Here is a 27,614-nt window from a genome sequence, read left to right as displayed (position 1 = left end):
ATCAAAGGTCTCGGTGAATGGGCGGGGCACTGACTACATTGTTATTTCAAGGTCAGTTCGTCAAGGTTGCCCCCTTTCGATATTTTTGTATGCAATGGCTTTGGAACCCTGTCTATATGGTCTCCGAAGACGGTTGGAGGGAGTGCCGTTGCCACAACTGACCTTTCACTGCCGCGCTTATGCTGACGATATGATGCTGGTGGCACGGACAGGCGAAGAAGTACGTACGGCGTTGGCATGGATACAGCGATATGGGATGGCGGCAGGAAGCGTGCTTAATCTACAAAAAACACGCTGCATGAATGTCGGTCGAGGATTACAACCGGAGGAGGAAGGCCCGCTCATCTTGGTTCAGACCATAAAATGCCTAGGTATTACGTTCCACACGGATGTGCAGCGGACAGCAGCGGACAACTACCGACGCATATTGAAGCTGATGCAGACAATGGTGCTGTTACAGAAATTAAGAGCGTTGGATATGATTCAGAGGGTGACCTATGTTAACGTATACCTAGCACCGAGACTCACTCACGTAGCGCATGTCCTGCCTTTAACGCGCACAATGGCATCACGGATACAAGCAACTTTCGGAACCTACGTGAGTGTGGGACACCTGTTTAAGATCCGATACACAACGCTTACGCTACCACCTGGAGAGGGTGGACTTGGTCTAGTGAACGTATATGAAAAGGCACGGGCGTTATTCGTCAGTACGATTTTCCGACAGTGACGCGGTCAATTTCGCAATATCTCGGGTGCGTTGGCCGATGTACTAGCGCCCACTTCAATGCTGCCCCCAGTCGATGTGGGCCATATTTCACCGAAGCTGTCACATTTCATGTCTTTTTTTTTTTGGAGCTTAGCTATGTCAGAGATTCCTTCCCAACAACACGACTACCGACGACGCGAGACGTATACCAACTCTTACTGCGCCGGTGCCCCAGGAATACCCTGGAAAAGAAGTACCCAGACAAGAACTGGCGACAGATATGGCGCGTTATACGGAACGTTTACCTCCCAACGTCGGTACGCTCAACATGGTATGTGGTGATAAATAGGAAGTTCGCAACGAATCAACGGCGGCACGCGATTCATTTGGCAGACACTCCACTATGTTTAGGCTGCGCGACAGTGGACACTGATGAACATCGTGTAGCATGTAGTGGGACGGCTCCAGTGTGGCACTTGGCACAACAGATATTGGCGTTCCTGTTACGCTCCGCCCCTCACACAATTTCATCAGACACACTTTTTTTCCCCCAAGAATATTATTTCCCGGTCCAAAAAACCAATGCAGTGACATGGGTGCGGGGAATGGTGGTGGGCTACATGTATAACGAATGGGAAAAGGACAAAATTGATTTTTGGCATTTTCTCCTGGATGGACACACGAAGCTGCAACAGCATAAGAAATATAGACAAGACTTCGCTAATTACTTGCGACTTACATTTACCGACCCGCCGGCCAGATGGGGTGTGACGGGTGAGAGATGAGATAGACGAAGAAGCCGAGACAGACATCGATCACACTTACGGACCCTTAGTTAATTTCGAGAAGACGACCCAGTCTTACACCAACGTCTGGAGAACGAGTCGATAGATGGCTCTCTTGCTCTATCGAACGTCGGGTCGTGAGCAGGTGTCGCCCCCGACACGAATTTCATTTCATTGCTACAGGAGCATGTTTCTTTTGTATTTGTACTATCCACAATGTCTTCATGTCTTTCATTTGGGAATTTTCAGTTTTATTCATTTCCTTAATTAATTAATTTTCTAATTAGCCACTATTTGTCAACATATGGACTTTGTAGACACTATTTATGCGATAGTACAACAACATGTATGTCAGCAAAGGTGGTAAGCCTGACATTGGATACAAACAAAAAAAAAAAAAAAAAAAAAAAGTGGCCGTCGTGCGGTTAAAGGCGCTGTAAAAAAAATTGTAAAAAAAAAAAAAAAGTTGGTAGAGCACTTGCCCGTGAAAGGCAAAGGTCCCGAGTTCGAGTCTCGGTCGGGCACACAGTTTTAATCTACCAGGAAGTTTCATATCAGCGCACACTCCGCTGCAGAGTGGAAATTCATTCTGGGAACAAGTCTATTGCTTAACGATTTATATTCAACTATAGATAAACGTAACTGTCTTTATTTACTGATGTATAGTCAACTTATTCCACAATACTGTAAATTCTATATAGATTTCTCAGAACAAGGTTTGTAAATGCATCTGTATGTATATGTTTGCATGTGGGTACACAAGGACTGGAAAGAGCCATCAAAGACCTAAGCATTGACATCAAAACAGATAGAATTTTACTAGTGGTATAGTTAATTTAACTTCTGAACGTATGTCGCAAGTTCATCACCAGATTCTTTTGTGGGTGGGAAAATCACTTTTCCATCACGCTGATAAGTATTATACCTGATGGAAAATATCTTCTTGAAGCCGACATACTCACAAGCCTTGATGGAATATATACTACTGCAGTCAGCCCTCATCAGAGGTATCCCTTTTTCTTTTCCAATTTTTCTGTAAAAAATAATAATATAATGAATATACGTGAAACACGTTTCAGAAGCATATACATTTTTTGTTGTTGTAGCCTATAATAAATGAATGAAGAAAGTTTAATGGCTGAGTAAATTTTGTGTCTATTCACTAATAAAAGGATGTGATCTTTCTATTTGACCTCAGCCATTCCCAAGATTTTTATCAATTGGTCTTCCGACAAAATTATTTTATCAGGTATTTCAATATGTAATTACGAATATGTAATTATTTCTCAGTCAACTTTTACAGTGTAGCCTCTCAGAAGATTTAACCGTGTGCAAGAATAATGCTGAAACCCAGATATTTTGAGCGTCTCATATCGTGAATGCTGTTTAGTACATAGTTTCTCAGGTAGCGCATATCTTACCGTAAACTAGAAATAGTAATGCGTTTGAAATGTTGAGAAACGTAGAATTTTTCTCATTCTTGATAATTTGCACTGTTACATAACACTACCACTTTGAAAATAATGCATGCGAAACCGGAGTTTACTAGAACATTGTCTGTAAGACTGTCCCATTATGTATCATATCAAACAAGAAGGAATGCGTCTCAGTCACGTTATTCAAATTAAGTTACACTGTCTGCTACAAAAAAGCGCTGGCAACGTTACGCGTACTTCACACAAGCTCAGTGGGGTTAACAATAGCGAATTTAGTGGAGGCTGGTAGTGTTCATATACAGCGCCTTCTTTAAATTTACGAGAAAAGTTGTTTTTTGAAGACACTCTTATATTTTTTACTCTGCTAGACGACCCCGGTGCCTTGCACAAAAGGGCAACGGCTGTAAAATTACCATTTAAAACTGTTTTTGGAAATATCTGAAGAATTACAAATCAATTTAATCAAAGGCATGAATAATAATAGTCCGTCTCAAATGGAGAGGAACTAGCTCTGGAATCTTAAATACGAACCGCCATTTCTTATTACGGATTAGGATCCTCCGGTAGAAAAACAAGCAAATTTTGTATCAAAAACTTTTTTCCTCGCGTGGTACATGGCGCTGTAATCCACAAAAATCAAGATCGGTTAGAAACAGTTGAAAATGATATCATCTCAAGAAACACATCATATTAGGATCTCAGGATGTTAGAAAGGTGGTTACTCTAAATCTTTTGTGAGAAAACTGGCTTCCATAGCAAACATCTTGGCTTCATCAACACTGAGGATACTATACAAACTTACACTCAAGCGCCAAAGAAACTGGTATTGTTACGGTATAACGATAATTTTTACTTATGGACCGTCTGACAGCAACTGAATAAAACACAATTTTAGTGCCATACGCGTTTCGCCTTTATTTTCTGCAAGGCATCATCAGTGGCCTGGAATATGTACATGTGTTAGCTATTTAATTTACATTTTTTGTCGCTGTGCCTATAGGCTATAAACAGTTCTGTACTTACAGGTTGCGTGGACAGTTTCTTACATATTACGCTCCTGTTGCATTTTTGGTGTTGTTCTTCTTCTTATGAATGCCAATTTGCGGTTTTTTTTCCACATTCCACAGCACTATGAACTGAACGCTTGTTTCAATGCAATGTTTTGGTTTCTGTTGCCCACTGTCAAATGTTTTTGCCAAAGATTGAATGTTATTGCCAAACTTTCGAGTGTAATTATTGAAGTATCTGTGATCTGTTCGTGTATGCATTTGTGTGTGTGTGTGTGTGTGTGTGTGTGTGTGTGTGTTTTGGTGTCATAATTTTTTTGTGCTGTTTGTGTGTGTGTGTGTTTTGGTGTGATATAATTTTTTTGTGCTGGTGTGTGTGTGTGTTTTTGCTTGGTATATTTTTTTTTGGGGGGGGGGCCTGTGTGTGTGTGTGTGTGTGTGTGTGTGTGTGTGTGTGTCCAGATGGTGTGGGGAAGAGTTTTTTTGTTTTACCTTATCATTTCTTTTTTTGTTAAGTGTAGTAGGGAGCCTGTGCTGATGTGTGTTTGTTCATTTATCACATGTTTGTTATCTGCTATGGCTTTCTGGATGTGGAAGTTTTCTTGCGTTTGTACAAGATGTTTGTCATGGTTGCTTATTCTCATTATTTTCATTTCTTGTTCCATGTTTGTAGGATGATGGTTATGGTGTTTTTAATGCTTTCAAAATGTGGAATGGTTTGTTTCATACTTCCAACATCTGGGGAAAAAACCGCAAATTGGCATTCATAAGAAGTACAACACCAAAAATGCAACAGGAGCGTAATATGTAAGAAATTGTCCACGCAACCTGTAAGTACAGTTCAAACCATTACTACTTAGTAGGAAATATCAACCACCAGAACTGTTTATAACCTATAGGCACAGTGACAAAAAATGTAAATAAAATAGCTAACGAATGTACATATTCCAGGCCAGTGATGATGCCTTGCAGAAAATAAAGGCGGAACGCGTATGGCACTAAAATTGTGTTTTATTCAGTTGCTGTCAGACGGTCCATAAGTAAAAATTATCAATATACCGTAATATTACACGCAACTGAGGAAGACAGGATTAAAAAAGATGTGAAACTGGTATGGGTATGCGTATTCAAATACAGAGATATGTAAACAGGCTGAATACGGCGCTGCGGTCGGTAACGCCTGTGTATGACAAGAAGTATCTGGCGCAGTTGTTAGATCGGTTCCTTCTGCTGCAGTGTCACGTTATCAATATTTAAGGTAGTTTGAACGCGGTGTTATAGTCGGCGCGCGAACGACGGGACACAGCATCTGCGAGGTAGCGATGAAGTTGGGATTTTCTCATACGACCATTTCACGAATGTACCGCGAATATCAGGAATCCGATAAAACATAAAATCTCCGACATCGCTGCGGCCGGAATAATATCCTCCAAGAGTGAGACCAACGACGACTCAAGAGAATCATTTAACGTGACGGAAGTGCAACCCTTCCTCAAATTGCTGCAGATTTCAATGCTGAGCCATCAACAAGTGTCAGCGTGCGAACCATTCAATGAAACATAATCGATATGGGTTTTCGGAGTCGAAGGCCCACTAGTGTGTCCTTGATGACTTCACAGCACAAAGCTTTGCGCCCCGCCTGGGTCCGTCAACACTGACATTGGACTGTTGATAACTGGAAACATGTTGCCTGGTGGGACGAGTCTCGTTGGAAATTGTTTCCAGTGGATGGACGTGTACGGGTAGGGAGACAACCTCATGAATCCATGGACCCTACATGTCAGCAGGGGACTATTCAAGCTGGAGGTTCTGTAATGGTATAGGGCGCGTGCAGTAGGAGTGATATGGGACCACAGATACGTCTATATACGATTCTGACAGGTGACACGTACATAAACATCCTGTCCTATCACCTGCACCCATTCATGTGCATTGTGCATTTCCACGGAGTTGCGCAATTCCAGCAGGAGAGTGCGACACCCAGCACGTCCACAATTGCTACAGATTGGCTCCAGGAACACTATTCTGAGTTTAAACACTTCCGCTGGCCACCAAACTCCCCAGACATGGACATTATTGAGCAAATCTGGGATGCCTCGCAACGTGCTGTTCAGATCTCCACCCCCTCGTATTCTTACGGCTTTATGGACAGTCCTGCAGGTTCATGGTGTCAGTTTCCTCCAGCACTACTTCAGACATTAGTCGAGTCTGTTGTGTCTAGACAAGACAGCCTAGACACAATGAGAGGAAGCCGAAAGGCACGCGCTAAGCCAAAGCAGGGTGGGTGAGGTCTGAAACAGGATACGTTATGAATGCTATAAAGAAAAGTACGTAGCTTCTGGAATACTTAACTTTAATTCATCCTTTTGGTACATCTGGAGATTGTGGCGATACAAGTGAGACTCTTTAGATACATGCAATGTTACTAACGGCGCCTTGCTAGGTCGTAGCCATTGACTTAGCTGAAGGCTGTTCTAACTACACTCCTGGAAATTGAAATAAGAACACCGTGAATTCATTGTCCCAGGAAGGGGAAACTTTATTGACACATTCCTGGGGTCAGATACATCACATGATCACACTGACAGAACCACAGGCACATAGACACAGGCAACAGAGCATGCACAATGTCGGCACTAGTACAGTGTATATCCACCTTTCGCAGCAATGCAGGCTGCTATTCTCCCATGGAGACGATCGTAGAGATGCTGGATGTAGTCCTGTGGAACGGCTTGCCATGCCATTTCCACCTGGCGCCTCAGTTGGACCAGCGTTCGTGCTGGACGTGCTGACCGCGTGAGACGACGCTTCATCCAGTCCCAAACATGCTCAATGGGGGAGAGATCCGGAGATCTTGCTGGCCAGGGTAGTTGACTTACACCTTCTAGAGCACGTTGGGTGGCACGGGATACATGCGGACGTGCATTGTCCTGTTGGAACAGCAAGTTCCCTTGCCGGTCTAGGAATGGTAGAACGATGGGTTCGATGACGGTTTGGATGTACCGTGCACTATTCAGTGTCCCCTCGACGATCACCAGTGGTGTACGGCCAGTGTAGGAGATCGCTCCCCACACCATGATGCCGGGTGTTGGCCCTGCGTGCCTCGGTAGTATGCAGTCCTGATTGTGGCGCTCACCTGCACGGCGCCAAACACGCATACGACCATCATTGGCACCAAGGCAGAAGCGACTCTCATCGCTGAAGACGACACGTCTCCATTCGTCCCTCTATTCATGCCTGTCGCGACACCACTGGAGGCGGGCTGCACGATGTTGGGGCGTGAGCGGAAGACGGCCTAACGGTGTGCGGGACCGTAGCCCAGCTTCATGGAGACGGTTGCGAATGGTCCTCGCCGATACCCCAGGAGCAACAGTGTCCTTAATTTGCTGGGAAGTGGCGGTGCGGTCCCCTACGGCACTGCGTAGGATCCTACGGTCTTGGCGTGCATCCGTGCGTCGCTGCGGTCCGGTCCCAGGTCGACGGACACGTGCACCTTCCGCCGACCACTGGCGACAACAACGATGTACTGTGGAGACCTCACGCCCCACGTGTTGAGCAATTCGGCGGTACGTCCACCCGGCCTCCCGCATGCCCACTATACGCCCTCGCTCAAAGTCCGTCAACTGCACATACGGTTCACGTCCACGCTGTCGCGGCATGCTACAAGTGTTATAGACTGCGATGGAGCTCCGTATGCCACGGCAAACTGGCTGACACTGACGGCGGCGGTGCACAAATGCTGCGCAGCTAGCGCCATTCGACGGCCAACACCGCGGTTCCTGGTGTGTCCGCTGTGCCGTGCGTGTGATCATTGCTTGTACAGCCCTCTCGCAGTGTCCGGAGCAAGTATGGTGGGTCTGACACACCGGTGTCAATGTGTTCTTTTTTCCATTTCCAGGAGTGTATCTGCTCGGCAAAGGAGCGAGGCTTCGTCAGTATAGTCGCTAGCTACGTCGTCCGTACAACTGGGGCGAGTGCTATCCCGTATCTCGAGACCTGCCTTGTGGCGGCGCTCGGTCTGCGATCACACAGTGGCGACACACGGGTCCGACATGTACTAGTGGACCGCGGCCGATTTAAAGCTACCACCTAGCAAGTGTGGTGTCTGCCGGTGACACCACAGAGTCCATGCCACGTCGTGTTGCAGCACTTCTGTGTTCTCGCGGCGACCCTACACGGTATAAGTCTGGTCTACGAGTTTCTTTGCCTCTTTAGTGTATGACGTATCCAGACAGTTCATCTATTCCGGGAATCAAGGATACTGACGATTTTTGTCTATTATCGACACTGATACGGGAAAGATAACGGTCCCAGATATCCTGAGACTCTTGAGAATGTTTTGAATCCAGATTTTAAGTCTGATAACAAATGGCATAAAAATTTCTTTTGCATTTGATATAATTAAAAATACCAATTTCGGATTTTTCCCGTTGCTTGTACACTTCAACTCTGCTTCTTGCCAAATTTCATGACTAGCTCAACGGGAAGTACCAGAATATGTGACATAAATGGCTATATCTTTTTATACACTGACTTAGAAACTTAAAATTTTTATACCATCATGGCACCATAGAGCTTAGCATACAATACAAATTTGTACTCTATAGGCTACTCGTTCCTGAGAGAAAGGGCTCTTAACAGTTGCACAGATACACAAAACAGATAGACAGGCAGACAAAGCGATCGTCTAAGGGTTCAGCTTTCACGGATTGAGCCACAGAACCCTAAAAATACATTAAGTCTCGGCAAATCGCACGAGGTCCAGGAATTTCGAAAAAAGTGCTCTGCGTATACTGTATGAACACTAATTCTATACATATCACCAATCGTTATATCAGGAAGTAGGATGGATGGCTCCCAACTGCTTGAACCTTTGTAGATAGATACATATAGCAGCCTATGATGATTTTGTTTCACAGATATTTTTCTCTGATGAATCAACTTTTACGAATCGTTTATCAACTAAATCGGCATAATATCGATTGTTAATCCCCACTGGTTAAGGCAAGTTGAGCGTCATCTGTGAAAGAAATTATACCAATAATGTCGGCAAAGTAAAGCAGTTTTCTCCTATAAGGAACTTGCTTTTAGTTAACGATTTCAGAAGAATCACCTTTCTAACCTCCTGGGACCCTAATCTGATTTGTATTTCTTGGGATCCTTTTGTCAACGGTTTTTAACCAATTTTTATTTGTGTCAGTTAGAGGACGGAACGAAACTGACGGCAAATACACAAGTTACGTATTTTTTCCCAGAGAATCCGAATATGTAGTAAAGAAAGGGGATTTCTTTTTAACATTTCCAAACTGATACCCCACCCCTTAGAGTTTCGACGGAGGGTCGAGTTCTAGATGAACAACTTTTTTCCGAAGCTTTCTCAAATTTTATTTGTAGTTTTTTAGTTATTTCCAAAACCAGTTTTAAGCGCCTCACCCCGTATACAGGGTGAGCCAGCTGCCCCTACTGCCGTCATCTTATGCAACCCCCACTGTTGTCACAAACCAGAAGCGAGATTTTCATATTCTCTCGCTCGCTGCAGAATTTCCTTGCAGGAAATTTAATGTAGTTAAATTTTGTTTTCTGATATGTTTTCGCTAGAAGCTGTAGTTTTCGAGTTATCCAAGAAAAACGTACAAAAATGACCTTCAGACCCCCCATACACACACTCACGCCCCATCTCTCAAGAGTTCTAGTATGTTGTTCATGGCACTCCGTGCTACCACTGTACAAATATTTCTGATAGCACAAATTATTTCCCACATTCGACCTGTTTTGTCTTCATTGACTGGCCTTATTACGCCACGCGCTTATTCGAGCACATACAAATTGTAAAGTTGGAGTATGTGTAAATTTTACCTAACGATTTTGCGAATTTTACTAACATAAAAAAACAATTACATCGTTGTAATTGTCGGCCTTCAGACTACGAAACTACTGTGCTTGTAAGATTTGAGTTTAGGTCGAATTGCCAACGTAATTAGTTTTATCGTAACGTTAACATAAGTCATATTTCGTTCGTTACTCTTACCGACACGTTTAAATTAATAGTGTTAACGAAGTAGCCAACTACGCCGGTGGCGTAATAGCCAAATCTATAGAGATAAAAAATGATCGAATATTGGGAATAGTTGGTGGAGTCGCAAATTTTTGTACAGTGGTAAGAGGAAGTGCCTCAAACAACACTCTAGAAATTCTGACTGATGAGGGATAAGCGAGAGGTGGAGGTGCGTTTGGACGTCACTTTTGTACGTTTTTCTTGAGTAACTAAAACTGTTGCCATCGGCGAAAACATATCCTAGAAAAAGCTGTATTCACTTTTTTTGTCTACGACAAACAGTTTGCGCGTAGTGAGCAAGTGAGTACGAAAATCTCGAGAGTGGTTCACTACGGCAAGGTATAACATTGCGGGTTGCATAAAACGACAGCGGTAGAGGCAGCTGAACCGCCCCGTATAGGGTCGGCAAAATACGAACGTCCAGTGAAATATTTAAAAGACTGACGTGGAATTCACCCGGCCAATGACCAGGGGAACTGTTCCACACGTAATATGCTGGAAACCGTGATTTCGATGCACCAATCGTTTCTGTCACATATCTGCGCACGTGCTTCTCTTACTTGCTCTGCCCTGAGTACGTCATGACGTTTGAGTGAGGAGAGCAGGAATGTACAGATGTAACAACAAAAAATGTCACTCACGATGAAACAGCACGTGTTCTCTGTCGAGTGTTATGCAAAGCGTAATTCGAGGAAGGCGTGTGCTGAACTATTTGCACAAGGAGTTACGACTTTTAGTGTTTTGCAAAACCTCCAGCAAAGTCTGCAGTGCAGAACTTAGCTGCAAAATGCCGCGAAATCGGCTTAGAAGCCTGCCGAAGTGGCCGAGCGGTTCTAGGCGTTTCAGTCCGGAACCGCGCGACCGCTACGGTTGCAGGTTCGAATCCTGCCTCGGGCATGGATGTGTGTGATGTCCTTAGGTTAGTTAGGTTTAAGTAGTTCTGAGTTCTAGGGGACTGATGGCCTCAGAAGTTAAGTCCCATAGTGCTCAGAGACATTTGAACCATTTAAACCGACTTTGAAGCGAAAAAACTGTAGCTGTCTGGAAAGTGTTCGAACACCAGAAAGGGTTGATCGATGGAGTGGCTGGGGTCAGTTTCATCTTGTCCACCCCATACACATCATTATACCTCTTCCTACTCGTTATAACAGCTTCGAAGCCTACATACAGTGGTTAAAATAAATGCTGCATCTTGCTTTATTGTTAATACTAGAGATAATAGGAAACAAAAACTTATTCTGTCCTGTCAGGTAGAGGAATAAGAAAACAAAAATAAATGTAATTACATTTCCCTCTGATAAGTACAAACAGACAGTAAAGACAAAATTTCACAAAATATTCCACTGCAAGCATTATAGTTTCTTCTCACATTTATTTTGTGTAACACATTGTTCATGAAGCAAATTCAAAATAGTACAATGAAGGCTTTCACGACCAGATGTTTCAGTTGCTGAAAATTCTTCCAGGTTGTATGGCGGTGGTCCATGCAACTTTTCTATCCCTGACGTTTCGTCCAAGGCTACGTTGGACATCTTTGGAGGTGCTCCTGGTTGTGCTGAGTCTTTCCGACTAACAAGTCAGACGTCAAAGAGCAGCCTAGATACCGTGGAAACTGGGCGTGGTCTGGATTTCACGTGATAGCAGAGATAAACCTAGTCAAAGATAAAATATAACTATCGGTCAAAGTACATCAAAGATAAAAACTTCTCATCGATTCTGTAGCGACACTGTCCATATATGACACTCAGCGATATATGGACAGTGGCGCTACAGAATCGATTAGAAGTTTTTATCTTTGACATACTATGATCGATAGTTATATTTTATCTTTGACTAGGTTTATCTCTGCTATCACGTGAAAGCCAGACTATGCCCAGTTTCCAAGGTATTTAGGCTGCTCTTTGACGTCTGACTTGTTAGTCGGCGAGACTCAGCACAAACAGGAGCATCTCTGAAGATGTCCAATGTAGCCTTGGACGAAACGTCAGGGATAGAAGAGTTCCATGGACCACCACCCTACAACCTGAAAGAATTTTCAGAAGCAGAAATTCAAAATAGAATAATGGAAAATCCAGGATTGAAAAATGGCAATATTAATGAAAAGGACAGACTGTTATTCACAATATAGCATAAAGATTGAGTCGCAAAAAGACATAACAAAAGCTCCACTAAACACTAAGCTTTCAGGAAAAGGTCTTTTGTTGCTCGTCATATAGCAGAGATATTGAGTCAGGGAAAGGTATAACAAAAAGACCACTAAACACTAAGCTTTCTGGAAAGTTCTTCTTTTGAAGCAGAAGACATCATATACACACATATTCACGCACAAAGGATTTATTAGAGAAGGGGCGGGGGGCTGTGGTAGCCGCCTGAGAGGTGGCCCATGTTTGAGTAAAAAAAGGATTTGACATGAGGCTGGGGTCATGGAGAATGGGAGCAGGTAGCCGCCCCCACCCCTCTTCCCACCAAAACAATCAGCAAGTTCATTACTCAGGATACGCATATGGCAAGAATCCTAAAGGAAATCAACTGAACAAGCAGCAATGCCAAGATTGGTGAGAAGAGGTCGTGGATGGCAGAGCCCAGGAGGCGGTGGAAAAAAGCACCGAGCAATTGCCTAATGGCCACTCATTGTACATAACAAAATTTGGGTGAGTGAGGACTGCTTAATAAAGCAGAGGGGCCCCAATAGATTGCTATCAATTCCACAGTAAACATATTATATGTGGCAAACGAGAGATGGTGTTCCATGACAATAGAAAATGTGATCAGCGGATTTAGAGTCATCAGTGTAAAAAAACAAGAGGAAAAGTAGGAAGATGGAAATCATGGTGGGGAGAAGTGAAGTGGTGCCCAATCAGTAAACCCATCCGATAGTGAGCAGCAGGTGGGTGATGTCCCTAATCCACAAAAATAGGAGCAGGGGAAGAGTGAATACTTACGGTGTAGAAATCAGCAGCTGGGACAGCTGAACCAAAAAGAGAGAGATCCCAGCATTAACCAGAAGACTACCAACAGGCTAGTGTGAAAGGCACTGGTGGCTAAATTGATATCACGATGTGAACTGGGTCCAAGAGGAGCAGTGTGGAAGGGGTAACAGATCAACAAACGTGACAACCATAGTCCAGACGAAACAGATGTCCGATAAAGGTGAAGAAGAGTTGAACAATCTGTACCCCAAGAGTTGTGGGCAAGGCAGTGAAAACAGCCAACCTACAGATGGCAGATATGGATCAACCAAGTAAGCTGGTTGTGAAAAGGAAGACCCAAGAAGTGGAACTGGGGGACCATGGTCAGGTATTGGGATTTGCGGTAGAGCTCCAGATCAGGATGGACATACGTACAGTGACAAATTCATTACCCTTGACTTAAGGGGAGAGAACATATTGAAGTGCACCAGATGGCACCCTGAACCTTTCATTCCACATAGGCTCAGAGTGGGAGCTAGTCCAGATACAGAAATCATCCACTTACAGAGCAGAGTCTCAAAAAGACCACAAGTTCATTAATAGAATGAGAAGAAGGACACATATGGAGCCCTCTGGAATGCCGTTCTGCTGTGTCTGTGGAGAGATGAGAACAGTGCCGTTTTTTGTCATATTGATCATTCAGGGCATTAAGTAATGGGAGAGGGGCCCAGATGACCTTACTCATGGAGTGTAAGTAGGATTTGTTGGCATCGAGCTGTGTTGTAGCCCTTATGAAAGTCGAAGAAAACTGCAGCAAGATGGTGTAAACAGTACCTGGGAGGTATATAGAGGGGAATCAGAGCATTTGAAAGCCCAGCAAGGAAACCTGGCTATCAGGAGGCTGGAAGGGAATGAGAGAATCAATGGGAAATGGTCGCTGTCACAGAGGTCATCGTTTGGTGACCATTGTAAGGAAGAAAAAAGTGGAGGGGAGGAAAAGTGAACGAAAGATAATGACAGAGAAAGTGCCATATGTGGCACTAAAATGAGTAAGGGAAGCATCATTATGAAAGTATGGGTCTTGGTCTGCAAAAAATTGCCAATGAAGAGCCCCAAACTAGACGAAAAAGCGCTGCACGTGCATTAAAATCCTTAAGCAGAAGGAAGGGAGGGAAGAAGTAGCTGAAAGAGGGCATTTAGTACACCAGCTGCAGGGGGCCTGTCATGAGGCAGGTAGAGACTGCAAACTGTGACCGCTGTGTCCAAGTGAACACAGGTGGCAACTGCTTTCAGTGTGGTACCAAAGGGGATCCGTGTACTAACGACATTTGTATGTACCAATGTGTGAATGCCACTAGAAGCCCTCAAAGGGCCGACCTGGTTCCGACAAAGCATGGAACCCAGGAAGGGTTGGTGAGTGAGCATCAGTAAAATGAGATACCTGGAAAGTGACACAAGCTGCTTCGTAAAACGAAATAAGGGATTGAAACTGTGGGAGCTGATGGTAGTACTTGTTACAGTTCCACTGAATAAGGATGATATGGGATCCGAAAGGGAGCTGAACCAGCTGGAGCCAATCACACTATCGGGTCACAATCCATCACCAACTAGGACAGGGTGACATCCATAAATGAGAGGTCAGACTCAGGTAATGAGGTGGGAGGCCTTGTCCTGTGTCTTCTTTTTCTTCTCCTTCTCCTCCTTCATAGGTCAAGGAGGGCAGGGCACTGAGGAAGAGCCGGCTTCTGCACTTCTGGAACTGAAAGAGAGCAGGTGACCTTGGGATGCATAGATAGTGTGTCCCGTGGTCGAGTTGTGGCAACAGGCCTACAGCCTGGGAGACACGAGGGAAGGGTCCTGGTAGGAAGCCCCATTACCAGCAGGCATCGAAGAAGGGAGACACTTCTCCTGCTGGGGAAGGGAAACGGTACCTGCAGGGCAGGGCGTGGGAACTGCAGGAGAAGTGTGGGGTGGGACTTGAGTGAGGTGGAGGGAGGAGGGGGAAAGGATATAACAGTAGCATAGATGTCATCGAGACATGGTGAAATTGGTCATATTTCTGACGAGCCTCAGCATAGGATAAATAATCAAGGAACTTATACACCTGTATCTTCTTCTTATAAACCAGGCAGTCTGGCGAACATGGTGATGAATCGGACAATTAACACATACTGGCGGTGGAACACGGGGGCTCCTCCCATGGAATGAGTTTCCACATTCACCACGTAGAGGGCCATCGTACATTGGGAAGACATGGGCCCAAAATGCAAGCACTGACAACACATCAAGGGTACAGGGACGTACGGATTCACATCACACCAATGACACATAACCTTGACCATCTCTGGGAAGGTATATCCCTCAAATGTCAAAATAATAACGCCAGTAACAGAGTGATGATCCTTATGACCTTTCTGAACACATTAAACAAAAAGAATGGCCCACCTTTCCAGACTGGTTCAGAGTTCCTCAGCAATTTGAAGGATGAGGCCCCTATGAAAAATGACTCCCTCAAACACATTTAAGGACTGGTGAGGAATAATGAACACTGGTACGTCGCCAAGACAGTTACAAGCACGAAGGCCTGCAGACTGGCTGGCGGAAGACTTTTTAATCAACAGTGAACCCAACTGTATCTTATTGAGAGTCTCCAATTCGCCAAATTACAAAAAGTAACGGCTTGGTGATGGCGAACGTGTTCCCGTCAGTGATAGTGCGGACAAGATAGTGGGGAAAGTGTAAGCGAAGGCTTCCGCGGCCGTTGTCTCCTTCAATAAAATTCTTCAGGGTATCAGACCGCATCGTCATAATTTTAAAATGCGCCAACGTTTCGGCCAGCGTTGCAGCTAGCCTTCATCAGGGCCTTACGTTAACTGCTAAATGAACACACTTGGTTCCTTAAATAGCTGCACGAGGAAACCGTGTCGTTACTTGATTGGCTGTAAAAGGAGGAGGAGGAGGGGTGAAAGGTATGCTTTATTGGTGTTTCCTTTATTATCTGTCATTGGCTGAAATAGCTGTTTTCTATTGGTCTTTATATTAATCCACCCCATTGGAGGAGACGGACGAATAGCGAACAGGTGATGGCTGTGACGTCACACTGTTTCCATGCTGTCCAGAAGCCGGCTGCGGCGTGCCATTGCTTTGTGTGCTCGCGACCACTACTGCGGCTCTCCGCGCGTCTGCACGGGCCGCCACGGCTCTGCCGCCGCTCGGTAGCCCTGCTATTGCAGGCAGCCAAGACCTCGGAAGCTTGTACCCGTCCTCTCTATTCATGTTGGCGGGTCTTTTGGCTATTTCTATCGCCTCTCTAATCTTTCTTTTGAAAGTGAGAGGCTGTTTCGCCAGGACGCGGGCTTCTTGAAAAAATATTGGTTTCCCGCACTCGTCTCGGTGTTCCGCCACTGCTGACTTAGTGTGTTGTTTCAGCCGGATATATCTTTCATGAACATGAAAGAACATGAATAGAGAGGACGGGTACAAGCTTCCGAGGTCTTGGCTGCCTGCAATAGCAGGGCTACGGAGCGGCGGCAGAGCCGTGGCGGCCCGTGCAGACGCGCGGAGAGCCGCACTGGTGGTCGCGGGCACCCGGGGCAATGGCGCGCCGCAGCCGGCTTCTGGACAGCATGGAAACAGTGTGACGTCACAGCCATCACCTGTTCGCTATTCGTCCGTCTCCTCCAATGGGGTGGATTAATATAAAGACCAATAGAAAACAGCTATTTCAGCCAATGACAGATAATAAAGGAAACACCAATAAAGCATACCTTTCACCCCTCCTCCTCCTCCTTTTACAGCCAATCAAGTAACGACACGGTTTCCTCGTGCAGCTATTTAAGGAACCAAGTGTGTTCATTTAGCAGTTAACGTAAGGCCCTGATGAAGGCTAGCTGCAACGCTGGCCGAAACGTTGGCGCATTTTAAAATTATGACGATGCGGTCTGATACCCTGAAGAATTTTATTGAAAAAGAGTGGGGAAAGTGTTTCACCCCAAGCTGACGAGCTTCGCCTTCCTCCCATGGTGTAGCCAGGGAAGAGAAGACTGCGGGGTCATATAAACAGTTTAAATATTCCATTAACATCTGAAGAGATAGCCATAGAAGAACGTCCAGTTTTGTGGACCTTAATACGTTTCACAGGCAAAGCATCCACCCTGATACCATCCAGTCAGATTGGGGGCTCTTGACGTGGGTGCCACCCAGCCATGACAAGAGTCTGTCACAGCGGCCACTGCTGAGCGTTCCGATGTTCCAGAATGACAAGCAATCTCTCCTAGGCATACACAGTGACGTGGGGAGGCAATGCTTCAGGCATCAGAAGTGTGATTCCTGTGTTTCCAGGGGGCTCGGTGACATAGTGAGGTGGAGCAGGTCTATAGTGAGGGAGGAAGGAGGGAAGGAAAGGGAGAGAGGTGTCCACATCATAGGTGCTAGGGATGCTTCACCAAATGGCTCACAAAGCTATGAGGACAAAATGTAGACATGGAGGTCAAACCGCAAAAGGAAATCAAAGATGCCAAAAAGGAAGGTTGAAAAAGAAAAGGCAAGGGGAACAAAATCTGAAGGAAGACAGGAAACTATGTGGATAGCCAGGTCATCATAAGTAAGTACACCGAGACAGGGGGAAAGGGGAAGGAGCGAGAACAGGGAGGGAAGGGCAAGGGGAACGAAATGCAGCACAGGAAGGAAGAGTGGGGCCTGACAGCTTGGCGATCCATGTGTGCTTTGAATGAATTCACAGAAAAACCGTGAGCTCCTTGGGGGTGGGGGGGTGGGGGGGGGGGGAGGGAGGATCTTTATGAGGAACAGTATTCAGGAAGAGCTGTCTTGTGCATGCTACTGACCTGCTGTGTTCAATGAGATCCGTGATGATCCCACAGTGCCTTACTGCTGTATCGACAGATCCCCCGAGGACTTCCACCTGGTGATGGTCGATGTCAGGGTACATGTTACGAAGCTTCTCTGACACCTACAATGCGCCAAATTTATTAATGACGCATTCACAAATGATACTTTACCTGCATGAATAAACACACTAACCTTACATTATGTTTTTTTTTTAACTATATATATGACGGTAGTATCTGTTCCCGAAAGAACAGTTACCGTGGATGACCATGCAGCTTTGCTAAAAATGAAATGATAATTAATAGACACCCTAGCTGCAAGCAGGCGTTGATACACTTCATTGGGGACATGTTGAAAATGTGTGCCCCGACCGGGACTCGAACCCGGGATCTCCTGCTTACATGGCAGACGCTCTATCCATCTGAGCCACCGCGAGCACAGAGGATAGTGCGTCTGCAGGGACTTATCCCTTGCACGCTCCCCGTGAGATCCACATTCCCAACATGTCCACAACACTACATTCGTAGTGCGCCTAATAGATGTTTGCCCATCATACTCATTACTCGTGGCAGATTAATCTACCAAGTCCCGTACGAGTTCGGGCATAGTGTGTGCGTTCGCACAAGAAGGTCAAAGGCCGGGAACCCATATATTTTTTTAACTATATATATGACGGTAGTATCTGTTCCCGAAAGAACAGTTACCGTGGATGACCATGTAGCTTTGCTAGAAATGAAATGATAATTAATAGACACCCTAGACCGCGTCAAAATATTAGTCGCCAATCGGAGCTCTAGTCTTTTCGTTAGAGTACAGAAACAATGCTCGCCTCTTACCCCTTCCATTCCAATTATTTGCGAAACAGTTTAACTTGACCTTGATAAAGGCCGTGCCCTCGCAACAGGCGAGACGAGGAGGGCGTGTGCCGTACCTCATCCTCAATCAGAGGACTATTTTCTCCAGTGCATTCCAGCTAAATTTCAGCGTGCCGACCCCCTGCCTTGCATTACAGAACCAGCGATGGACCTTCTCCGACGCAATGTCGCCTATGTAAATTAGGTGAAGGAAGAGTCCATTTACCAGGGAGAATAACAGGTGGCCGTGTAGGGCTGTTGATAAAATATCGATATACCGATATTTTTTTCCAAGAGTAACGATATATATCGGCGATATTCTCTCCCTCATGTATCGATATCGAAATGGCAACATCGAGTGCCGGTATTATTATATATTTTCACAATTATCAATAAATATTTGAAATTGTAATAGTACTTGATTTTACCTTCATTGTGTGAAGGAGTCTTACCTCTTTTTGAACTTGCATGACGTCCAGTCATTCTCTTTGACTATTTGATGAAAGTATATGTTTCAAGATTTTAAACATGGCTGAAACAGCAACTGTTGAAATTCTTAACGGTAAATGATGACAGCCAAAACAGTTGCAGGATAAAGATTTATTAAAATTCTTAACCAAGGTTTCGGTACATATAAATATACCTTCATCAGAAGTAAAATATCCTGAATAGGAAGACACTTTCATTAGCAAAAACTTGACATCGGAAATGAGAAACAAAAATCACTATAGCTTAAGTAACCGTAAAGTTACCAGAGTATTAGAGGCACAAAAACTTTTAGTCACTTACTAAAATTACTTCTTGCAATGGAGATTAATAAAACAATTGTGTCAAAGGCGTCGTCAGCAGTTAAGACATCATTTGTACAACATGATTGTGGACACAGGGACAATTTGAACACAGTTTAGCATCAGTACTTCGCCTATGAACTATCGTGACGAGAGTGTGAAAGCCCTAGGGCGAATGGTTCCGCAGGGAGAGGGCACTTCTGGTATGTGCCAGACACTCGCGCACATTAAAATCCATGGGTACATACACATGCGCATCAAAACTATTAAAAGTTATGCTAATTCAAAGCTTCTGTCTTATTTTCTATTTTACATAGATGTTTTTAACTGGTTCTGATATGTTTTATTTATTTAAAAAAATCTTCAGATGTGTGTGAAATCTTATGGGACTTAACTGCTAAGGTCATCAGTCCCTAAGCGTACACACTACTTAACCTAAATTATCCTAAGGACAAACACACACACTCATACCCGAGGGAGGACTCGAACCTCCGCCAGGATCAGCCGCACAGTCCTGGCCGCACAGCCCTCGCCCCCACCCTGCAGCGCACCCAACACCTTCTCCAATCCCATCTTGACCGGTCCACCACTTGGTGCAACCAGTGGTTGCTTAAGGTCAATCCTTCCAAAACCCAGGCGATCATTGTAGGCAAAACCACCCCTTCCTTCCGCCTCCTCGATTTCTACATCAACATCTATGGCTGTCCTATGGTCCTCACCCCCACCCTTAAGTACGTTGGCGTCACCCTTGACCGTCGCCTCTCCTGGACGCCCCTCCTTCGGACAATCCAAGCCAAGGGTCTCTCCCGTCTCCGCCTCCTCAAGCTCCTTTCTGGCTGAACATGGGGTCCGGACCCCTCCACCATCCTCCATACCTATAAATCCCTCATTCACCCAATCCTTTGCTACGCCCACCCTGCCTGCATCTCCACTCCCCCTACTTTTTACAAATCCCTTCAGATCCTAGAACGCCATGCTCTTCACCTCGCCTATTGCATCCGTCTCCCCTCCCCCACGTGGATCCTGTACGACCTTATTCCGTTCCCCCACCTCCTCCTTTTCCTCGAATGGATACGGATCCTCTACACCTCCCGTAAACTCGATCCTCCTCACCCACTGGTCTCCCCCATCCTCTTCCAGCCCCGCCCACTGCCGCGCCTGTATTCCCATGTCCCACCTGCTCTCCATCTCTCCACCCTCCTTACCGTCTTCTGAGGTGCCTTCTGCCAGCTCCCCCTCCCTGATGATGCCCTCCTCCCCTCCATCTACCCCTCCTACCAACTTTGATCCTCCCTCCCTCTTCCTGTGTTTGTTCCTATGGACACTCTCTCTCCCTTCTCTCCCCCTTCCCTCCCTCCTCCCTTTCTCCCCACTCCTCCCCTGGGCTTCCCCTACCGCCATACCTCCATTCCTCCTACCATCTCCTCTGCCATCGTCATCTTTGCTCTCCCCTCTCCCTCCCCCACTCCTTCTTCGCCTCTTGCAAGGTCCCCAGACTCGCACACGTTACGTGGACATTCGCGCGCCTGAGATCATCGCCATCAGTTTCTCGTGTGTGTGCCATCGTGCTTGTGTTCAGTGTTCTTCGCCATCATGCTCCTACGTTCATCTGTGCCGTCCAAGTCGTCAGTGTTTGTGCGCCGTGCCGACAGTTTTTAGTGTGTTTTTCGTCGAGTGTGAATGGCTTCGTGTTTTTTGTTTTCTGTGTCTACTGTTTTTTGCCCTCCACTTTTTTCAGTCTTCTTTATATTTTTTCATTGTCAAACCTGTGGCTAAAGAGCAGCGTGGGATGCTGCTGCCAGCAGGTGTTAAACAACAATAAAGGGAAAAAAATCTTTCTCATTTCCGATGCCAAGCTTTTGCTAATGAAAGTGTCTTCCTGTTCAGGATATTTTATTACTGATGAAGGTATATTTATATATACAGAAACCTTGGTCAAGAATAAATCTTTATCCTGCAACTGTTTTGTCTGTCATCATTTACCGTGAAGAAACTATATGTGGTACAAAAGAGGAAGTCCGATTGCACTAGGTTGGGGGGGGGGGGGGGGGGGGAGGCGCTGTGAATGGAATAACAAGATTTCCAATGGGAAGACACAGCACGCCCGTGGCGTTACAAAACAATTTTTAACACAACTAGTGTGCTATTTCTTCACATCGACATTCATCAAAAACAGTTGCTGAAATGAAGGACAAAGATCTAAATGACGAGATTGGTCTTTGTGGTGAGCGGAGACGTGTGAGTGGAAATGCTGACGTAATCGGCGCTCGGCGCTAACCAACAGAAACTGCAATGTTTACGTCACCAAGAAATTTTGACACTACAGTTGCTAGGTCGCTGGTGTTGGTAGAAATGAGAAAAACAGGGAAGTTGACACGAAGAGTCCCAGACATATCTTGTATGTGACGATACCGAGCGACGGACCCATCGGACACCTTTCATTGCGCCACTTACAAATACATGAACTATCATTTTTAGCAAAGTGGTTATCGGCAAGCGTGAACGTGCATCGTTTTCCTTTCAATTCTTGCTCTAAGGGGATACGCCGTTCGTTAATGTACAGAATATCTGATAATAAATCAATGCTTAAATCTACAGCTCTAAAACCGGCAGTATATTTACAATCTGAAGCCGATATTTTTAAGGGCCTGTAAATCCAAATTTTTCCGTCGATATATCGATTCTTTTTCTCAATAGGTAGCCTGACGATAATGATATTTTTTTAACTATCGATATACTGGGTGTATTTTTAAAAATATCAGCAGTGCTACTGTGTACATTACGTGAAGGAAGAGTCCACTGTCTGTGAATTGCTATAATAATAATTATAAAAGGTGGCAAATTTATTTACGCACTGTCTTTTAAATAGATATGATGGTATCTGATGATACTCAAGTACTAATGCAAAGAAACGTAATGATGCTAAAATGCTTTAAATTCTTGCTATGATTTAATCTTTAAAATTTAACAATTCTCTTCCTGTTAATATTTAATTAATTAACTTACATCGGTCAGATTCCGTAACGCTGACGGCGTTAAAATTTAAAGTTGTTCAGTTCCTGTTTTGTTTTCTTTCAATTGTTGCGAGCCAGCGATGGTGCAATGCTGTTCGCTTTCAAGTTTACATATTTATAAAAATCAGGTCCAGAACACACTTTTGTGATCACGGTTGCGATTTAGACGGTACTCGCGTAATTGTACTGATTAAGAGTTATCGTTTCCGAAAGATGCAGGTTCAATTAAAGCTGTGTGTACTTTTGCGCGTATAATGAAAATATTCCTAACACGTCACGTAACAAAAAGTAACATGCGAATCACAACCGTGGTCAAACGAAGAAAATATCTGATGACATAAATGTTCTTCGCTGTTATTCAGGACAGGTTTAGATTAAACACCGCAATTTTCAGTCTTTATAAATCACACGACGATACACTTTAGAGATATTTGTTTTGAATAATTTGTATTTACCTTTTCTTATACAATATAGTGATTGTCCGCAACGACTATCTCTCTCTCTCCTTTTTATAGCCTTTTACATTCACATTACATACATCGATTAAGAAACTTTTCTTTCTCTACCGACCAGTACAAGAACAAAATTCGCGCAGAGAAAATGTCTTACATAGAATCAGTTCTCACTTAACAATCATTTATAGTTTTGTAGTACAAACAATGCTAGTTTATTCTGTGCACTAGAAAGTCTTTGATTCACTGATCACAAAAATAAAAATAATAAAATTATAATTACATTATTAATATCGTCAATTCTTCTTTATATCATGAAAATAAGGTTTGACATCGTCATAATAATATTTTTCATCGTTGTAGGACTGTATCTGGGGAAATAACAGTTGGCCTTACTCAGGATGCTCACGACTCAGATTACAGTCTTCTCAAGCGAAACAAATGTTAATAAAATCTGATTTTCCGATTCCGTACCATGTTAAGAGGTACATCTATGAGGGCGTAGTTCGTTTAAAGGATTACATGTTATTATTTGGCCGAATGTCCCACTTTGCTGAAGCAAGTTGCTACTCACTACCGCTCGAGGACTCCTAAGTGTATCGCGTAATATGGTGATGTGTAACTTAACTGTATCGGCGCGTGAAAAAGAGACCCTCAGAAAACTGAAAACGCGAATTCGTAGAGTTTTTCCACACATGGAGTATCCTCTCGTTGAGCACGACAATGGCAAACCACACACGAGCGCTGCGTCATCTGCAGCAACCTTACACCTCCGATTCGCTGTCGGCGATCATCCTCCGTACAGTCTCGACTAGGCCCACCCGATTATCATCCGTTTCCGAAACCTTACGAACGCCTTCGAGGACTTCACTTTGATAGTGATGAAGCGCTGCAGCAAGCAGAGGTGAGATTGTGGCTTCGTCAACGAACATTCTACAGTGATGGTGTCAACCAACTGGTCTCTCATTGAGAGAGATGTGTACGTCGCCTGGGTGACTACGTTGAATAATGAGCATGTAGACATGAAACATAAGGATCTAGAATATCGATATAGTCTATTTTATTCCAAAAGCTTTAAGAGTTTTCACATGATAAACTCGGATGCATTACTTTTTAGCACGCCCTCTGTAATTATAAGTAAATGGTGGTAAAAAATTAGCCAATTAGAAGTAAGACTCGGCATTCCGGGAATCCAGAATCTCAGCGATTTTTGCCTGTTTTGGATACATACAGGGTGAAAAGTAGTTAAGCCGACAAACTCTGGGAGGTTGCAGGGGACATCAAGACAAATATTTTTCCCTAATGACATTTTTTCCTGTGAGGAGTATTTAGAGCGGTAGAGGACTATTTCTCTGGCGCCAAATTAACTAAACCAACAAACACTTTTCCATTTTTTTATGACCAAGAGACAACAGATTAACACAGCCCAATTTCAGTTACAGTAGATTTTCAAAAATTCCTCCATTGCCACGTAAACAAAGGTTACACCGTCGGATCATGTTCTCTCTGACACGGGCAAAAACCCCAGGAGTATACTGAATTGTTCCTGCTGCTGCTACTATCCGGGCAACCAGATCCTCTTATGATGCAACAGGGGTTGCGTAAACAAGGTTGCGCATCTCTCCCCACACAAAAAAGTCCAGAGGGGACATATCTGGGGATCGAGCAGGCCATGGTACAGGACCACCTCTCCCAATCCACGTTGTAAGAGAAATGGACTAACAATTGCTCTCGAAGGACTGTTCTTACATTCATCTGATTCGTGCCCATGTTACGTGCAATTGCACGAATGCTGTTTGAAGCATCCCTCTCCACATGCTGCAAGACAGCTTCCTCAAATTGCAGCGTTGTTACCGTGCGACGGCGTCCCTGTCCAGGTAATTTGCTAGATGACCCGGTCTGACGCAGACGTTGGTACACAGCAGCAAAGGTCGTATGGTGTGGGATACGGCGATCAGGATGTTGTTGTTGATAAACCCGTTGTGCAGCTCGCCCGTTGTGGTGCGCTACGTAGTACGCACCAACCATATCAGTGTACTCACTCCAGGTGTATCGCTCCATTAGTAAACAGAGACAATGCACAACTACACTGGCAGATAGCAGTTGCCTACAACTGAAGAGCGTAATACGGTCTCTAACAACTGAAGATCGTAATACGGCCTCCACCGGTTTAAATAATCCTCATCGGAAAAAATATTAGGGAAAAATATTTGTTTTAATGTCCCCTACAACCGCCCAGAGTTTGTCGGTTTAAATACTTTTCACACTGTATGTAGACATGAAACATAAGGATCTAGAATATCGATAAAGTCTATTTTATTCCACAACCTATAAGAGTTTTCACATGATAAACTCGGATGCATTACTTTTTAGCACGCCCTCTGTAATTATAAGTAAATGGTGGTAAAAAATTGGCCAATTAGAAGTAAGACTCGGCAGTTAAGCATATATATAAAGTTCATCCATTCCGGGAATCCAGAATCTCAGCGATTTTTGCGTGTTTTGGATATATACATTGGCAAGATATCGTTCCAAGAAATTCCATGACCGCATCAAAATCTCTACAGCAGTTCCTCAGACTAGCCTGTACGTACAAAAAGAACCGAGCAGGGAACTTTACGTTAAACAGAGTAAACGTTAATAAAACCGACAAACCGCAGAAACGGATTTCTGACTGGAAATTGGGGAAGAAAGGGCCCATAGACATGTGTCCGGAAATGGACGGAGTGCGTGCAACGATATAAGGCTGCGTTCACACTGCCGGCCGGGCCGAGCCGGGCTGACGCGTGCTGTCTCGGCTCGTGCCTAGCCAGCTCAGGCCGACGTGTAGTGCGTTCACACTGCGCGCCGCGCCGAGCCGGGACGGCGAAATGGGGGAAAATCCACTTCTCCGATTTTCATGTTTTAAAAATTCTTGGCGGTATATAAGTCTTCGCCACATCGTTTTATGAACTTATTTTTTCCTTAAAAGCGTTACTTACCTCGTGAAAAAAGAAAAAGTCTACTTTTCGTTTCGCGTGATTTCTTAGTTTCGTAACGCTTCCCAACCGATTTTGAAGAAAGTGTGAGGCTAAAAAATCCGATTTTTGTACACGTGGTAGTCTAACATCTTAGCTTCGTATTGAATTATTTATCTTTCCATATTTCTTAACAGTCATTGTGAAATTATGCTGTTTGTCAACGTTGTGCACTTGATTTACAAATCTTGTAGTGAAAAAGTTATGTAGCGGGTAGCTTACTATTAGATCCGTTTTAGACCATGCATTGTTGGGAATGAAATGTAGCTAAAAGTACCAAAAAGTTTTTGAAATGATAATGATACTGATATCTGTCTCTGGTCACAAGTAATGCGAGCTATTCAGTGGCGTCAGTGCCGCGTCCGCAAGCCACGGAGTTCGCGCGGTTACAGCTTGGTTTAGTACATGTACAGGTAGAAGTGTCAATGACATAGGTCTGATAAAATTTGGTGTAAAACTAATCACAAAAACAAACTGGAGATTTGTGATACGTTTACTGCAGAAACTGAAGCGCAATTCTGTAGTCTCGTTGTCTACTTTGACAGAAAAAATAATGGACAGTTAATGAAACTACTGTAGATCGACACAGATGTGCGTTTCATTGGACTTCATTGTTTTTATTCTTCCTTGGCGGGCTGCGCTGCACTGTCAAGGTAATCCCCACTCTTTGGCTAAATGGCTGTTAGTTGGCGAAGGCCAAATAAATAAATTTAAAAAAATTCCCACGCTTCGACAGCTGACAAGCAAGTCAGTAGAAAACGCAGCTACAGTCAACAGCTGCTCGCCTTTAGCTAGTCTGTGCTGTCGTGTAGAACAATCTCTTCATTCTTTTATTGGTATTGTTTTGACTCTGCAGTAATTCGTCGAGTTTTGAAGTACAGAAGAACTAGGAGGTTATGGATTCATCCCATAAATAGCGACAGACGTTTAGGAGTGTTTTTTTCTTTACATGAAGAACTTAAAAACTACCCTGAAAAATTTTATTCATATTACAGAACGAATCATAATACATTTCAGTATGTGCTGCAGAACATTCAAGATAAAATTTCGAAACAGAACACAAATTTTCGCAGAAGTATAACAGCAGAAGAAAAATTGCGTATAACGATAAGGTAAGATTCGTTAGTACACACTTTTTGGTTTGCAGTAGAACTTTGTGCAGCATTCACTACCTCCAATTAATTGTAGTCATGCTTTTGTATTTTAAATTTCACAAACGCTTACCTCTGAGGGGAAGAGAGTTTATGGGACTCCTGAGAATCATTAGTAAGTAATTAGCTTCGTCATTTGATAGGCGCAGAGTTTTGAGATAATGCCCTTTGACTCAGTGGTTCTATTTCCACTGATAAGGAACTGTGCATAGCTCTTGGAACTTAGGAAAATCATATGACAGAACAAAGCTCGAGTAGAATTGAATTTTAATATACTATTCCCTGGATCACATTACTTTATTTTGCCAAGTTATACAAGTTATTCTCTGTAGCTGTCTCTCCGGTCCTTGCATTACTATTTCATTATTTTAATTGAAAGAATATAGAAGGGTGCAAGAAAATGTCTCTTTAATTATTTATTGTTGTATAACTATGAAATGACATGGACTACGTAAATATCTACTGTGCAAACAAAACTGTAAAAACTTCGCCCAACACCACACTTGAGTAACACATTTTATGATTTTTTTTCTCAGGTATCTGTCCACTGGCATCTCCTTTCATGCACTAGCATCGTCATTCCGTTTAG

The 27,614-nt window shown here is 44.1% G+C and overlaps 1 protein-coding gene and 1 non-coding gene across 2 annotated transcripts in view; both read right to left on the bottom strand.

Annotated features, from left to right (window-relative positions):
• Positions 1-2,205: 2,205 nt before the first annotated feature.
• The window catches only part of LOC124551356 (arylalkylamine N-acetyltransferase 1-like), a 71,602-nt gene continuing 46,193 nt past the window's right edge, over positions 2,206-27,614 (bottom strand). Inside the window, exons 4-5 of the mRNA XM_047126390.1 lie at positions 17,746-17,870; positions 2,206-2,527 (exon numbers count right to left, since the gene is read on the bottom strand). Coding sequence (XP_046982346.1) covers positions 2,326-2,527; positions 17,746-17,870 — 327 coding nt within the window. The 3' untranslated portion in view covers positions 2,206-2,325. The remainder of the gene's footprint in view (positions 2,528-17,745; positions 17,871-27,614) is intronic.
• On the bottom strand, positions 18,112-18,186 carry Trnat-ugu. The gene has a single exon. It is a non-coding gene; the product is annotated as a tRNA-Thr (tRNA).

Source organism: Schistocerca americana, chromosome 9 (genome assembly GCF_021461395.2).
Source record: "Schistocerca americana isolate TAMUIC-IGC-003095 chromosome 9, iqSchAmer2.1, whole genome shotgun sequence".
Taxonomy (NCBI): Eukaryota; Metazoa; Arthropoda; class Insecta; order Orthoptera; family Acrididae; genus Schistocerca; species Schistocerca americana.
Note: the sequence above shows the minus strand (reverse complement) of the source record. Positions and strands in the feature narration are given on the sequence as shown.